We start from the raw sequence: 15080 nt of genomic DNA, 5'->3' as shown, positions 1-15080 counted from the left end.
TTATATAATAATATCGCCATATTGTTTTTTTTTTCATGCTGACATAAATTAATGTGAGAAAATTTTATCCAGTTTGTATGTTAATGGAAATTCTTGCTTTGCTTTATCATCACCATTACAAATGATTAATTCGACGCGAACGCAGTCGCTGGTACACGCTAGTAATGGTATATTTTAACAATTTAATTATTAAATTGTTCAAAAATCCTTCACAATTCGTTTTTATCTTTCAAAGTAACTTATATCAAATATTCAAGTTTTTACCTAAACTTCGTATTTGAAGGCCTATTTTCTTGGACTATTATGCTTTCTTTCGTAAGAGAAGTCATTATGAAGTGAAACAAGGAGATTATAGGTAGAATAAATAAGAAGTATAAAAAGTTTAGAAGTATAAATAGTATAAAAAAGAAGGAAAATATTAAACGGCTCAGCCCTCAACAACTCCTAACCGTATACACCAGTGTGCACCAGTGCAGACACGCACACTCACACAAACACACCTACACTAATGCACAATGATGTAACTGCCTTCAGGCTTCATCAGTACGGTAAGGAATCAGGAAGCGATGAAACCGATCCCAAAACACAAAAAACCAGGAAGCAAACGATGCACGAGGCACCATATGCAACCTAGGAGATGGAAAAAATGTTGAAGAAACGAAAATCAATGATGGAAAATAAAAGGAGCAAACGGGAGCATAAAGCGCCAATTTGCAGCTCAGAACAAGAGTCGCCCAGGATTGTGGGCTTCGTCCAGAACAGCCGCAGAGGTAGCCAACAGCAACCCGCCGCAATACCCTTAGCCGTGGTACCAATATGAACAAAAAACTAACCTAACCTAACCGTACTGATGAAGCCTGTAGGCAGTTACATCAGTGTGCACTAGTGTAGGTGTGTTTGTGTGAGTGTGTGAGGTTGCGTGTCTGCACTGGTGCACACTGGTGTATACGGTTAGCGTGTTGTTGATAGTTTATTATACTTTCTACATCAACTGTAGGGCATTCAATCCCGGGATTTCGGGATTATAATTTTTCGATCCCGGGATTCACGAAAAAATTAATTACGTTGGAATTATATTATATTTTCTTTCTTTACAAAATTTTATTGAACAAAAAAAACATTAACATAAATTAAACGTCATTCCCATTACAAAACAACATAACATATAAGTTTATTTAACAAAAAAAAACATAAAAGGAACTAAAATATACATTTTTTATTTAATTTACATAACCAATCGAATACAGAATAACACAGGATTACTAAGATACTAAAATAAGAACTTATGCAGTAACAAAGATGAGGATCTAAACTTGGTTTTTTTTGGTTTTTGAAAAAATTTCTTAAAAAAAACAAGCCAATCAAGAGTATTATCCCTCAAACTAGATCTTCATCATTTTCAAAATTGATCAAACATTCAGGGTTATTTATAAGCGCATATTGTACTATCATGAAAGACTTGTGTACGATTTAAATTAAGGAAAAAATGTAATGATGAATGCCGAAAATCCCGGGATTAAAGAAAAGACAATCCCGGGATTTCGGGATTGAAAAAATGTCCGGGATCCCGGGATTGAATGCCCTAATCAACTGATATATAATTTTATATTATATAACCATTACTATTATTTTGTAAAATACATTTAACGTTGCTAAACAGTAAAATTAAGCATACCTATTCTGAGTAACTATATATTTCAAGGCTATAAATATACGTATGGAGGTCAATCCAAATACTCCATTTTATGCAGCTTTTTTTTCTAAATTTCAGGATAAAATATGCGTCTCTAATTTACTATTGCTAATGCTGACTGAAAATTACAGGATATGCAAAAAAGCAATTTGCCATATCGTGCAATGTATTTCCTGTTTCGATATAAACTAAAGCTCTCCGTGAACGAATAAGCATGAACTCAACCTACCACAATAACTCATTATACAAAATCGAGCAGTAGCACAGAAAAAACAAACAAATATCCACTTTTTGCGTATATTTACGTGACTCGAGGTGGCAGAGAAAGTGCCTAATGGACAATTAATTTCTCTTAAAATTCTCGATTGTTACGTAAAATCGGACACACTTTGAATGCAAACTGGTCAGTTATCGACGCATTTTGACTTAAATTAGCGAATTTCTTTAAATTACTTATGTTATCTATGTAGAACTTAGTGTGTAGGAGGTTTACGCAAAGTTACGTGATGAATATAGTAGAATGGTTAATGGTTACGACAATCTAAAACGAGTAGGAATAATTATCTGAAATACAAAATTAGTGTTTTCTTCTAACTGAATAAATTCATGAAGAAAAATTGCAAAACCAAGAGAAATTATTTAAATAAATAATAAATGCAAGCTTGTATTTACGTAAGATGATGTACACATGTCACATATATCGTGAAATTGTAATATTAATGGTCATTTCAAAAACCATAAGCACATAAACCATAACCAAAGTTTACATGAAGAATTATCTGTAAAAACAGAAGAACAGAAAGTAATTAAGTGTCAATTGGTGTCAAAAAAATCTACACCGATTTAACGCATAACTCAAAAAATATATACAATATAGTCAGTGGTGATGAATCCTGAATTTACTCTTATGAACCCGCAAATAAACGTCAATCGGTTGTTTGGGTGTTCCAAGACGAACCAAAATCAATGAAAGTTATCCGTTCTACTGTTCTCGAAGTGTTTCCAAAAAGATGGTGGCGACATTTGACACAAAAATGGGTCATATAGCAACAATTCCTCTGACAAATCAAAGAACTGTTACTGCTGATTGGTACATACATATCTATTTGTTTGCCGGAAGTAACAGCTGAGTTTCGAAAAACCAACCCTCAACGACGAATGATCCTTCACCAAAACAATGCAATTTCCCACGCAGCTCGAAAATCAATTGAGTTTTTAAAGAAAGAAACCATCGAATTGTTGGACCATTCTCCATACAGTCCCGACCTAAGTCCTAACGAGTTTTTTACTTTTCCAAAAATTAAGAGTGAACTGCGTGGCCAAAGATTCCAGTTCTCAGAAGATGTTGTCAGCGCCTTCAAAACGGCATTTTGAAGGTACCAACAAGCGAGTGGAAAAACTGATTTCAAAATTGGTTCCAACGGATGCAAACATGAATAGTGTTTAAAATGTATCTACTGTTTTCTTTTTCTACCACTATATGCCAAATATAAAAGACAACCCTCGTAATGCCATTTTCACCGTACAATCAAGTGTAAGGGCCAAAAAGTTTTTTTTCAAGCTTTCAACTCAAACTTAAAAATAAAAAACCATAAAACAAATTTAAGGGCGTAAATGTTGTATAATAAAAGACAACTAACAATATAAAATAAAAACAATACTAATAGATGGTACGTTACTAATGGTAATAGCGAACTTTGATCTGGGCGCTGCAAATGGACAAATGTTGTATAGCAACAAAAGTCTTGTATGACTTGGCTACCGAGATGCCCTACCTGCAATTAAAGAAAAAACATGGTGTGAGCAACAATGTTACCAGTTATTATTAAAATAAAGTGAATTTAAAATTAAACAGGTACTTGAATAATTTATTAATAGTCCAACCTAAAAATATAAGTTTAAATAAAATAATAAAATGCCACACAGGCTAGTCACACAGACTATTTAAAAAAATATGCCACACAGGCTATCAAATGCCACACATGCTAAAAAACAAGCCACACAGGCTATCAAAATGCCACACAGGCTATCAAATGCCACACAGGCTATCAAATGCCACACAGGCTAAAAAACAAGCCACACAGGCTATCAAAATGCCACGCAGGCTAAAAAAATACATAAGTTAATAGTCAAACTACACTACGGGGCTAACTACGCTACGGGACTAACTACTTGTCAACACTACGCTACAGGACTAACTAATCTTCAAGGCTAACTATAGAAAATAATAAAGTAAAATAAAAATAATCAAGATCAAGATCAATTTGATAATATTAATACACAAATATATTCTTATCTTCTGTTAAAGTCACATAGACAAATATAAATAACTCACTATAAAGAAATACTTCAATATTATCATCTGTAAATTATCTTTTCTTTATATTCAATCAAATATCTTAAAATTTATCTGAGATTCCGAAATATAATATATCACAATAAAAACAGTACCTAACCAACTAGTTGCTCAGTGAGATAAAATAAACTCACCTTAATTAAACTTCTTATTCGGCACGGCATTGGAACTCAGAACTACCACAAAACCTTAATTAAATCTCAGAAACTTTAATAGTTTTAATTTAATAAGCGTGTACCACTTCTTTCTCTGACGCTGTCTAATACTGTTTTAGACGGCGATACTGTATTGAGTGTTATTTGAAACCTTTTTGAAAAGTGCAGGTGCCACGAATTTTAGTCTTGTTTTTGTTTACGTTCAGAATCCCATTGCGTCTCTCCTTTAAAATGTTTGTTTATTTTACGTCAGATAAAGAAAACGTAGCATAGAAAAATAGAGTTCTTACACAAGATATAGTAGTACACCAAATTTCAGCCCAATGGAACCTCAGGAAGTGGTTTTAATTCAGCTCGCAAGATTTGGTCCAGACATACAAATACACATACTTTTTTCCCACCATTAAGTCAATATAAGGTATGGTAACTAAGGACATCTCAAACGAGAAAAAATTGGTTGACAAATGACAAATTCATTAACGACAGCCTAATTATTTCGACTATATCTACAACTCTTTAAATTTTCGTTCCCGTGAAATAGCCTAATTCATTCTTACGTCACTAGTTATAATATTTCTGTTCGTCTTCGGTTTATATCGTCGAAACAATGGATGTTACAGCACGATAACTCGGTTTGCAAAACTGTTTCGTGACTGGTAGGCGTTTCACACGAAGATCTGAGAGAGAAACACGCTATACGGAATGTGTCACTGGTCAGATTGTATAATAAAGCCTGATAAAAGACACTTCTAAATGTTAGGGATCGTCTCCGATGTACAATAAGACGAACACAGCTGCTGTTTTCATTAAACTGGCAATCTTGGCGCAAATTGCAATAAGAAAACTGTTTTGAACGTCCTGCATTACCTATATTTGCTGATTTATCTAAATTACGACGTCCTAAATACCAAATTGTGGAAGTTATGCTTTTATTTTTGTTGAAAATTTCACAAATAACGTACTTGATCCTTTCCATCACACAGAATTTTTAACTTACTTTGATAAAAATATAGTCTCACAACATCCCAGCACAGCCTTTACACAAAAAATAGATGAAACTTAAAAATGTAAACAAAGTAAAGATTTAAGGCCTTAACATGTAATTAAACAACTGTGGTGTTGGCAAATTAAGTTTTGAAAGACGAAAACTGCCTAAACAAATGATATTCGATAAAAAAATAATCTAGTTTTTTATATTTTGCATATTGAGGTAGAAAAAAAAACAGTACAGGTTTCGGAGTTGCGGGGTGTTTTTCAAAAATGTGTATTTTTAACAAGTCGCTGTAACTTTTTTGCTATGGAAAATTTTGTATTTTTGTAAAAATATTTCCAAATCACCTTTTTAAGTAGAATTTAATGGTTTACGTATAATTTTTTTAAAATTAATAAATTAAAAATTATCAACCGAAAATTTGATTTTTTATATGGGACACCCAGTATATTTTTAATTCATTGAAAATAATTTAAAATTACCTTTCCAAAAATATAGCATACTTGATATTTTGCTCCATTTCTCTTCGAGGTATAGAGTTTTTAAAAGATCGCCCACTTTGAATAAGTAGGATTTGAAAGGCGCCAGCTGTAATGCAAAAAAATTCTAGCTTTGAGTAACAATTAAAAGGAAAATAATATTTGCAATGAGAGATGCAGAATTTTATAACAATTTAAACTATATTCATCAACATTAACACATTTAAACTATATCTAATAACAATAAAAATTAATAGCAAACCACGACGTGTGATTTTGCTACAAGTGTTCGACATGTCGACCTGTTGTGGACAGACGGGACCGTTTTTGAACATTTCTCGCGGAATTCATTAACTCAGCGGGGCTGAAAGATACCCTCGCATAATCGCTAAGTACTTCTAATTCTTGTTTAGATTATGCGAGCAATTTAAAAATAAGAATCTTTATTCATCCGCAAAGATAAAAATCCACTAAGGATAACAGGCACCAAATCCGGCGGCCTCGACGGCCAACGTTTGGCACCTTGCTTAGCTATTTAATTATTCTCAAAATTGGCTGCAAAAATTTGCTGATAACTTAGAGGTAGATCGTTACTAGTTAAAAGTGTATCAAGTATGCTATATTTTTGGAAAGGCAATTTTAAGTTCTTTTCACTTAAAAAAAAAAATATAAGGTGTCCCAATGTATATGCAAAAAAGTCAATCCTCATATATTATTTGTCTGAGCTACTTACCTTAATTTCGAAGCATATTCCGACTCTATCAGGGCTCGATCTCTGACGAAATGACCGTATTTTTCTAAAAATTCGATGCCCTTCAGTGTATGCGTTGAAAGATTGTCGTATTGATCCTAAAACAAACAAAAAAATATTAATGTGTTACTCTTTGACAAGCGGTTAAATTTATTTGAGATCGTCAAACAGTCATTTTACACAGCCAAATAAATTGTAGACAGGGTGGGGTAACGACAAAAAAAATTGAAAATTAATTTTCTATAGAAGTACGGTATAGTAGGTATAGAAGAACGCGTAGAAAATATCGAATATGTAGAATATTAAGTAGAAAATGTATAAAATCCGAGTACATGTTAGGTTACGTTTAAATTTTGTATATTTAAAGCTGTCTTTTCCCTTTACAAGTTTCCTCCTGGGTATTTTTTTTAAATTCTGTAAGTGTTAAATCTGTCTGATTTTATAGTACAAGTTTTGTTTCTTTTTTTTCAATTTTATAAAAGAACCCTGGTTTTATACACTATGTATACAGTGTATTATTATATTATAGTTCGTAGTTCTTATTTTTATCATTATGTTAGGTGTTATAATTTTTTTTCTGTTTCAGTTTTACTATTGAAAAATAGTTTTTGTTAAATACTATAATCTCTCAACGAATCACAACAAGTCACTATAGGATCCTCCTATTGGACAGACCATCTCTATTTCAAATAATATAAAAATTCATGGTTAAGGTTTTATGACATTATCCATTTGTTAAATAATAAATAACAATTAGTATAATAATTGTGTTATTAATCTATTTGTTGCTGCTACTCACTGTGTTACAGCATTTAAAACAAATATAAACATCAAAAATGGCTTTCAATATGCAGAAAATGTAGACAATTAGTTCGTGTAGAAAATTAATATTCTATGAGCAGAAAATACGGTAGAATATGTAAAATTTTCTACCTACCCAACCCTGATTGTAGTTCAGGTCCAGATATAAAACCGCTATTACACAACTTTCATTTTGTTTGCATTCACCCCCAGATAATATCAAGCAAATAATACTAAATAGATATGTCATTTAAACGTATTAGCTCCACTATCAGTTTCCGAAGCAAATCGAAAGATAAGGCCTGGCCCAGACGATACTTATTGCATTGCATTGAACTGCACCAACACAGAATCGAGGTTCAGCATCCGGCAGGAAAAATTTCGACAGAAAGGTCAACAGTTGCTTGTCTACTCGGGAAGTGTAATGATCCGTCGAATTGTCGACAAAGATAACGACTTAAATCTATATTTCGATTTCGTTTAATGTTTACATCTGTTAATGACACGTTTATTGATGTATTTTCGGAAGATTTAAGGTCAATAATGAAGAAAATCTCACAAAAATAACTTAATAATGGGTTGGTATTATTTTACCTTCTCAATAAATGATATTAGTTATTAAAATTGAGTCAAATTCACGTATTCTAATTATTTTTAACAAACTGCAAATAAAAGCGCAAATACAAGAAAATATATATAATTATGTAGTTAATTAAATTTCATAAGTGATTGTTTTACTACACGTAAAGTGCATTATACAGGATGAGGTCTTAAATAAGTGCAAATATTTTTTGGGGTAGTACATTTCTGCGCCAGAAACACGTCTATGAGGTTCTTTTAGTTAGCAAAAAATTTTGAAAATTTGGAATTTTTTGATAATATAGCAACATAGTATGTATGTATAGTATGTTGCCATATTAAATGTACAAGAAAGAAAACCCAGAAAAGATCCAGTGGTTTACAAAATTTAAGCAAAAAAACATTTTTTTTTAATTTTCAAAGTAAAATATCTGTTATTTTGGACTATACATGTTTGTTTCTTTCATCGAGATCTACCAATACCACCTAGATATTAAGATTGTCTAGGTGGTATTGGATCTACCGGCCATGAAAGTATTTGGACTTATTTAAGACTCACCCTGCATATTTTGTATAGTTATTTGAAAATTATTCCTTATTTATCTCGATTTTTGACCGACATCAAATCCGATTTGACATCAATTAAACTTTTAGTTACATAATCGAGTGTGCGATGTTTAAATTCATTGTTGCCAACCGTGGACATATTTGGCGCCTTGCTGACTAACTGGAATTAAATTTCGCGCTGGAGATTCAGATGGTAGCTCTGCTGTCAAAAATGTCAAGTTGCCGCATTTATTTATTTATTTTCTGACTGTGATTCGTTTTGACACTTCAGTTTTGTATTACGAGTTTTTGGTTTAAATAATCAGTTTTGTGATACTTTAAGCTTAAAAATGTTTACTAGCAGATCTTGTAGTCGAACATTGTTCTTTTTAAAACCTCTTTTAGTGCAAAGTGTACAAGATAGCTTAATAGCCGTAAAAACTCATTGCAACTTTATTAGAATATTTTGAACGGGAAAGCGGCAGTATTGGCCCTTTATGTCCCTTAAGTGCTGTTAATAAAGTGAGTTTTGTTGATGTAAATAATAACTGTTTATATATTTATAATCAATTTATTTTTGTTTCCTAAAATATTTTCATTAAAAGAAAATATATAAAAGTGGGCAACACTGCCGATCAAGCTTCACGTGACTAAAAGTTTATTTGATATGAACTATAACAATTTTATAGCCTTTTTCTCTAATTCGCAATAATGTCACCGTTAATTTAAGTTCTGACACAATATCCTTTTAAATTTACCTACTATCTCTAACCTACAAACAAAATCTGTTAAAGAATAAATATGTAATAAGAAAAATCCTAAACTCAGAAAAGCACAATAAATCCGCAAATTTAAAGTCAATTTCAAGAAATGTGTCAATTGAAATGTCAAACACAACTGTCAAAAAGGGGGTTTATGATGTCGATTCCGTCTCATTCTCTTATGAATAACTGACTGAACGATAGCATTATACTCCTTCCTTAATCTTTACATTCAAAGTTTAAAATTCATGCATAGAGACGAAACTGATGTCATGGTACGCCATTTTGAGTTTTGTTTGACGTTTCACTTGACACATTTGAAACTGACTTGAATTTTTAGCCGACCATACCAATAGGTATGGTAGGCTATTAAGATCGACAAAAAAAAAGTTTTTTAATTTCACTCAAAATGAGTTATTTGGGTGACCTAAATACAAAATATTTTCATCGTGTCTGTCTGTCTGTCCGTCTGTCCGTGGGGGGTTGGTAAGGGGGTATGGGAGGGGGTTAAAATTATAAAAAAATCGTAACTCCAAAATTACAGTAGCTAGCGAAATGCGGTTTTCAATTTAAGATTAGGAATAATATTTGCAACAAAATTTGTAATAACATCAAAATCAGTCAAAGTCGCAGTTTTTGAGATTGGTTAAAAAAAAATTGGAAAAATCCTTTACTTTTTATTAACATATTTTAGTATGGGCGGCTATACGTGCCTCCCGGCGTCAATTTTTGTGTTGAGTTTTGTTTAGGCTTGCTTTTCTGGGTTTAATTTATGATTGTTTTTTTTTCCAAAGAGTACAACTTTGAAAATCACTCAAGACTTGAATTAAACTGAGATTATTATTATAAATCATAGGAGGCTTCAAAAATAGTTACTAAGCATGCTTGATTAGAGCAGATATTTAGATCACTATCCCGTCCCACTATTCAGGTTACATTCTTCAGTCCTATCCTTTTCAAAAAGTCTAGTAATTTGGACACTGAACCCTACATATAGCTGTTTATCAAAGGCATATCGTTGCCTAATACAAAGAATCCCACATTTTCCAGGCTGTCACGTCACATCGACATAAAATATGTTCTGTCGATTCTTCTTCAGATTGATAAAATCTGCACATGGCTTTCTTCGTCCATCATCAGCTTTAGATGCATATTAAGTTTACAATGCCCTGTTAGTAGACACACTACCGCTTTGATTGTCTTTCTGTCTTTGCTTATCAGGTCTGCCATGAATTCCACATTCCCAGATAAGAAATCAGGAAAAATAATGTTAAAAACAAATCGGTTTTGGTTAAAAATAATTTTCTAAAGTCTGAGACTGGACACGAAGTGGCTCTGTAGCGTAAATTCTTCAGTTCTCGACGAGACGACTATCGACTGCTTCCACGCGATGCATAAAAAATAGCTGCCTTCTGGTATTTGGCGTGTCAAGGTGAAGAACCGTTGACCCCTATGAGAAAAATGCAAGTCGAAGGGCTTACACGGTAGCAACGCTACACCGCTAGATATCACAATGGAATAGAGAAGCTAATTACTATACACAAAGAGTATTTTCTTATGTAAATTGTCGCTTTTTTACTTTCTCGTAGTTTACAACGTTCTGTAGCGTCGTTTTAGCATTTTACGCAATTTCGCATACTTTCTAAAAACTAATACTGCAAAAATTTCATAATTATTATAGTAAATATTTATGGTAGAAAAGTAAAAATATCACAACTCATCAGGAAGTTTCTTTAATAAGTTCAGATATCAGAACTGGTAGTATAGTATATTTTGACACTGAGTTTTTTTCATTATTTTTTCCAGAAATTCCTGGTGTACAGGGTGTCTCAAATAAGTAGCGTGACAGATCAGAGCAAACAAAACATATTTTCTTTTTGCCATTTTTAAAACAAATTAGATATAACCAAGAAATTTAACTTCAAACATTTTAAAAATAATGCTTACATCTTGAGAACCGCCGGCCTCAAACGGCAATTAGCCGGCTCTCAGCTTGTTCGACGCCCTGTGTTGCCATATCGACAAGAAAGTATAAACTTGATTGGAAATACTTCCTATATGGCAATAAAACAATCTGCAATAATCACTAATATTTATATTTTCAATTAAATTGAAAGTAACTGTAAAAATGTATTAGATAATCCAAAATTATATTTAGCTGCCTTATATTAAATACGATTTTGTAATGCATTGTGAAGAAAATTATATTATTATATGAACTTATAAATTTATTTAATTAAACACACAACTTATATACAGGGTGTCCCAGCAATAAGTGCAAGTATTTTAAGAAGTGGTAGATCTCGATAAAAGAAACATATTTTCTCTTTATCGTTTTTCAAATAAGTCTAAAATAACGTTATAACGTTAGTTATTTTGGAGTTATTTTACTTTAAACATTTTCAAAAAAATAATTTTTTGTTAACATTTTGAGAACCTCTGGATCTTTTCTAGATTTTCTTTCTTGTAAATTTAATCTAATACCAACCGATGTTGCCATATTATCAAGAAATTATGTTTTTTAACTAAAAACTAAAAAAAAATCCAAAAAAGTTTTTTTTTTCGCGACAAAACCTCATAGGTGTGTTTCTGGGGTTGAACTATACTACCAGTTAAAATACTTGCACTTATTTCTGGGACACCCTGTATAAGTACGCAATACTTAAATAAAAACACAAATATGCAGAATGTGGGTATCATAAGAAGTGGCAACATTGCAAGGCTTCGATACACTGAAAGAAATTTCAGGAAAGTGAACCTACGGTCCTAAAAAGTTTTTAAACTTTCGGAAAAATATTATTTTTTTTTTTCCGGAAAAAAATATAATTAGCGTGATTTTAGGGTAGAAGTAATTTGGATAGTTAAAATGTTTGCACTTATTTAAAAGGTACCCTGGAAAAAAAACTTCATTTGATTTGAAATCAACTTTTCAATTCAATTAGAAATAAACTAATAAAATATATATTACATTATTGCAACATTTTTACCTTATAGATTTTAGATAATATACTTTCATGTCAATTTGGCAACATATGCAATCAATTTAATTTAGAAAAGGAAAAACAGTAATATAATCTGGTAGCTCTCAAAATGTTCACATAAACTAGAGACACATATAGATTACCTTATCTCATCTCGAGATCTACCATCCCTAAAAATACTTCAGCTTATTAAAGGAACACCATGTATATCATATTATCTCTTCCAATCAAAAAAAAACGGCGTCAGTCACTTGACTATGTCTATTTTAAGCCAAACTTAATATAATGTACACACGAAGCAACAAAACTATCAATTAAAATGCAGTTAGTGGCTGTTCAGAAGAAAGAAGAAAACTGCAATAAGTTGCCTGGCTGTTCGTGATCTTAGAATGGGCATTAAGGCCGTAAACTGTAACCTTGACCTGACTTTTCTCAGGTCAACTGAATCCTTTTCACGAGGGAACCTGCATCATACGTGTGAGAACATCCACCCATTCAAACTGTTTGCGATGTATTGAATTGCAAATCAACATTAGTATAAGTGGTGTTTTTTGGATTTGAGATGAACATTTAATTTACCTAAGTACTGTCATTATATTCAGCATTAGTCTACCGTTAATTAACGGTGAAGTTTCCCTTGCATATTCTTTCTTCATTTACACCCATGTTTCGGTTTTGTGCTGTTTAATGCCATGTTGTTCTCGCTTGTTTTGTAATACCATAGTCCCGTCTTAGATTAGCGCGTCTCTTTGGTCTTTTTACGTCATTTGGGTGCAACCATGTAATTTTGGTGGTCTATCTTTCATCGATCAATCTCACTAGGTGACTTCTCTATTGGCAGTTGTTTAATTTTTGTGGATCACATCTTTCACCTAGGGCTTATGTGTTATGAGCTTGGCGCATTTCAGTTGATTTGAACAAATTCCGATCGCAGCGCTTCAACGGCAAAAATCAGAAATTATCAGTGCCTATTTCACGCCGCTGCGCCGCCCTCATGTTGATCGCATTAAAATAATATTGAAATCGTGGTTTTGTCATAATATTTAAGTATTTTAGTTTTTTGCTGGTGCAGTTACTGAGACTATAAAACACCCAAGTACGAGGTTTGTGTGATGTAACGCTGTTTCGGGTAGTAAAAAATAAGTGAAAAAGAATTAGAACTAGGCGTCGTGTTGTGTTGTGACAATTTCAAATGTTAATAAAATTGCCGAAAAAATGTTAACGCGTAAAGGAGAGCGTAATTAGAGCGTTGTTGGGTGCAACAACATTCAATAATTCAACTCTCCCCTCTCCCTAAACAACATTTTATAGCTTCATAGTTTTTCACACCGATTTGATGGATTCAAGCAGTTCGATGAAACAAGTGAGTAAACAAAGTGTCTTGTTACATAATCAAAAAACTGCTTAGCTTACTAAAATGCCGTTAATAGGTATGACGTCGTTGATGTGACGCACTTGACGGCTTTATGAAATATAGGAATTTATAAGGAATAACCAACGGTATCCACCCCACCAAATAACCAACTTAACCAACGCAGCTATTCTCGACACTGATAAAAAATATAAAAAACAAATATAAATTAGTAAAAATCAACCAACCCCACCAAATAACCAACTAACCAATGAATTAACACCCTCCAAATAACCAGGCTAACCAACCCGCCAAATAACTAAACCAATCCAACCAAAAAGAGTGAAACCAATGCAATAAGATCACGCTATAAGCAAAAAAAATATAAAAAAGTCTTAGTCGGTGTGAGATTTGAACCACGGACCATTCGCTTACGAAGCGATAGCCTCAGCCACTGACCCACAGGTGCTCTTGCATAATGCTTAAGGCTAGGTATTACTTTCCGCCGACATGAATGACGTCACAATATCTATTAATGGCATTTTAGTAGCCTACCGTTTAACGGCTGTTTAAGTACATCGTTATAAAAATTAAAAAATTAAGAAGAAAACCAATAACAAATACCGATAACGACTGCACTGTTCTCGAAGCTCGGTCTGCTACCGTTTTAATCGATGTTTCTCAAGCTCGTAAAAAATCAGACGATGCGTTCTGCCAATAAAAATTCGACAAATTTGCAAGTAGGTAGCTAATGTAATGAGTGGGCGGAATGTGTTTTTCTGGTGACATACTCGTCAATGCCACATGGACTATCTGCCGCTTGTATACAGTATATCCCCGGATTGTCTTTACAAGAGGAAAAACTTTTTTATTATTGACATTTTGCTTATTCTAAAATGGTTAATCCCATTTATATGTTTCCAAATATTCATATGGTATTTTTATGGTACAAAACAAATATCAAATTTTCAATTATAAATCAAAACTGTCCACCTTATTATTTTTTAAAATAAAATGAATAGCAAGACATACTTTTCGTTATAGGGTGGTCCTATGAAAAATAATTCCCTAATTGATAAAGGAAACTACAATAATGAAATTACAACTGAAGTTTATCAGTAGGTACCTACAATATTTATACATCTACCATACAATATAATTTCACTATTATAATTTATCCAGTTTACTTAAAAAAGAAGCTTTAATGTGTTGTATGTTTACGGTAACGTCACAGTTGAGTAAATTGGCTTTTGTCAATCAAGTAGGGTTGAAACCCCAGCACATTTTACTTCCTGTACAGAAAAGTGCATTAGGTATCAAAACAGTAGGGTTCCTTCAGTTAAAATATTGCTTCTGACGGAAGAATTCTTTATAGTTTTATAATTTTTTTACTTTAAAATCGAATTAGACTGTTGAAGAAAATAATTTTATATACATTGGCCAGCACAAAAACCAGGCAATTTGTAGCTAAATTATTTGACTTTTTAGTCTCTTTTAAATAATTAAAAATTAAATCCTCCGTCGGTCTACTATACGAGGAAAAACAAAATGATATTTTAGCAAAAGTTTGAAAAACCCTATGGAATGGTTTAGTAAGGATTTAATTTTTAATCACATTTTGTGTGTAGACATTAAA

The 15080-nt window shown here is 32.4% G+C and overlaps 1 protein-coding gene across 9 annotated transcripts in view; it reads right to left on the bottom strand.

The window, feature by feature from the left end:
• LOC115882517 (formin-binding protein 1-like) overlaps window positions 1-15080 on the bottom strand; it is a 117482-nt gene that overhangs the window by 51267 nt on the left and 51135 nt on the right. For all 9 annotated transcript variants that reach the window (XM_030900615.1, XM_030900616.1, XM_030900617.1 and 6 more), the window contains exon 2: window positions 6408-6523. In XM_030900615.1, the coding sequence (XP_030756475.1) occupies window positions 6408-6523 (116 nt within the window). The remainder of the gene's footprint in view (window positions 1-6407; window positions 6524-15080) is intronic.

Source organism: Sitophilus oryzae, unplaced genomic scaffold, assembly GCF_002938485.1.
Source record: "Sitophilus oryzae breed Bouriz unplaced genomic scaffold, Soryzae_2.0 scaffold_177_pilon_pilon, whole genome shotgun sequence".
Taxonomy (NCBI): Eukaryota; Metazoa; Arthropoda; class Insecta; order Coleoptera; family Curculionidae; genus Sitophilus; species Sitophilus oryzae.
Note: the sequence above shows the minus strand (reverse complement) of the source record. Positions and strands in the feature narration are given on the sequence as shown.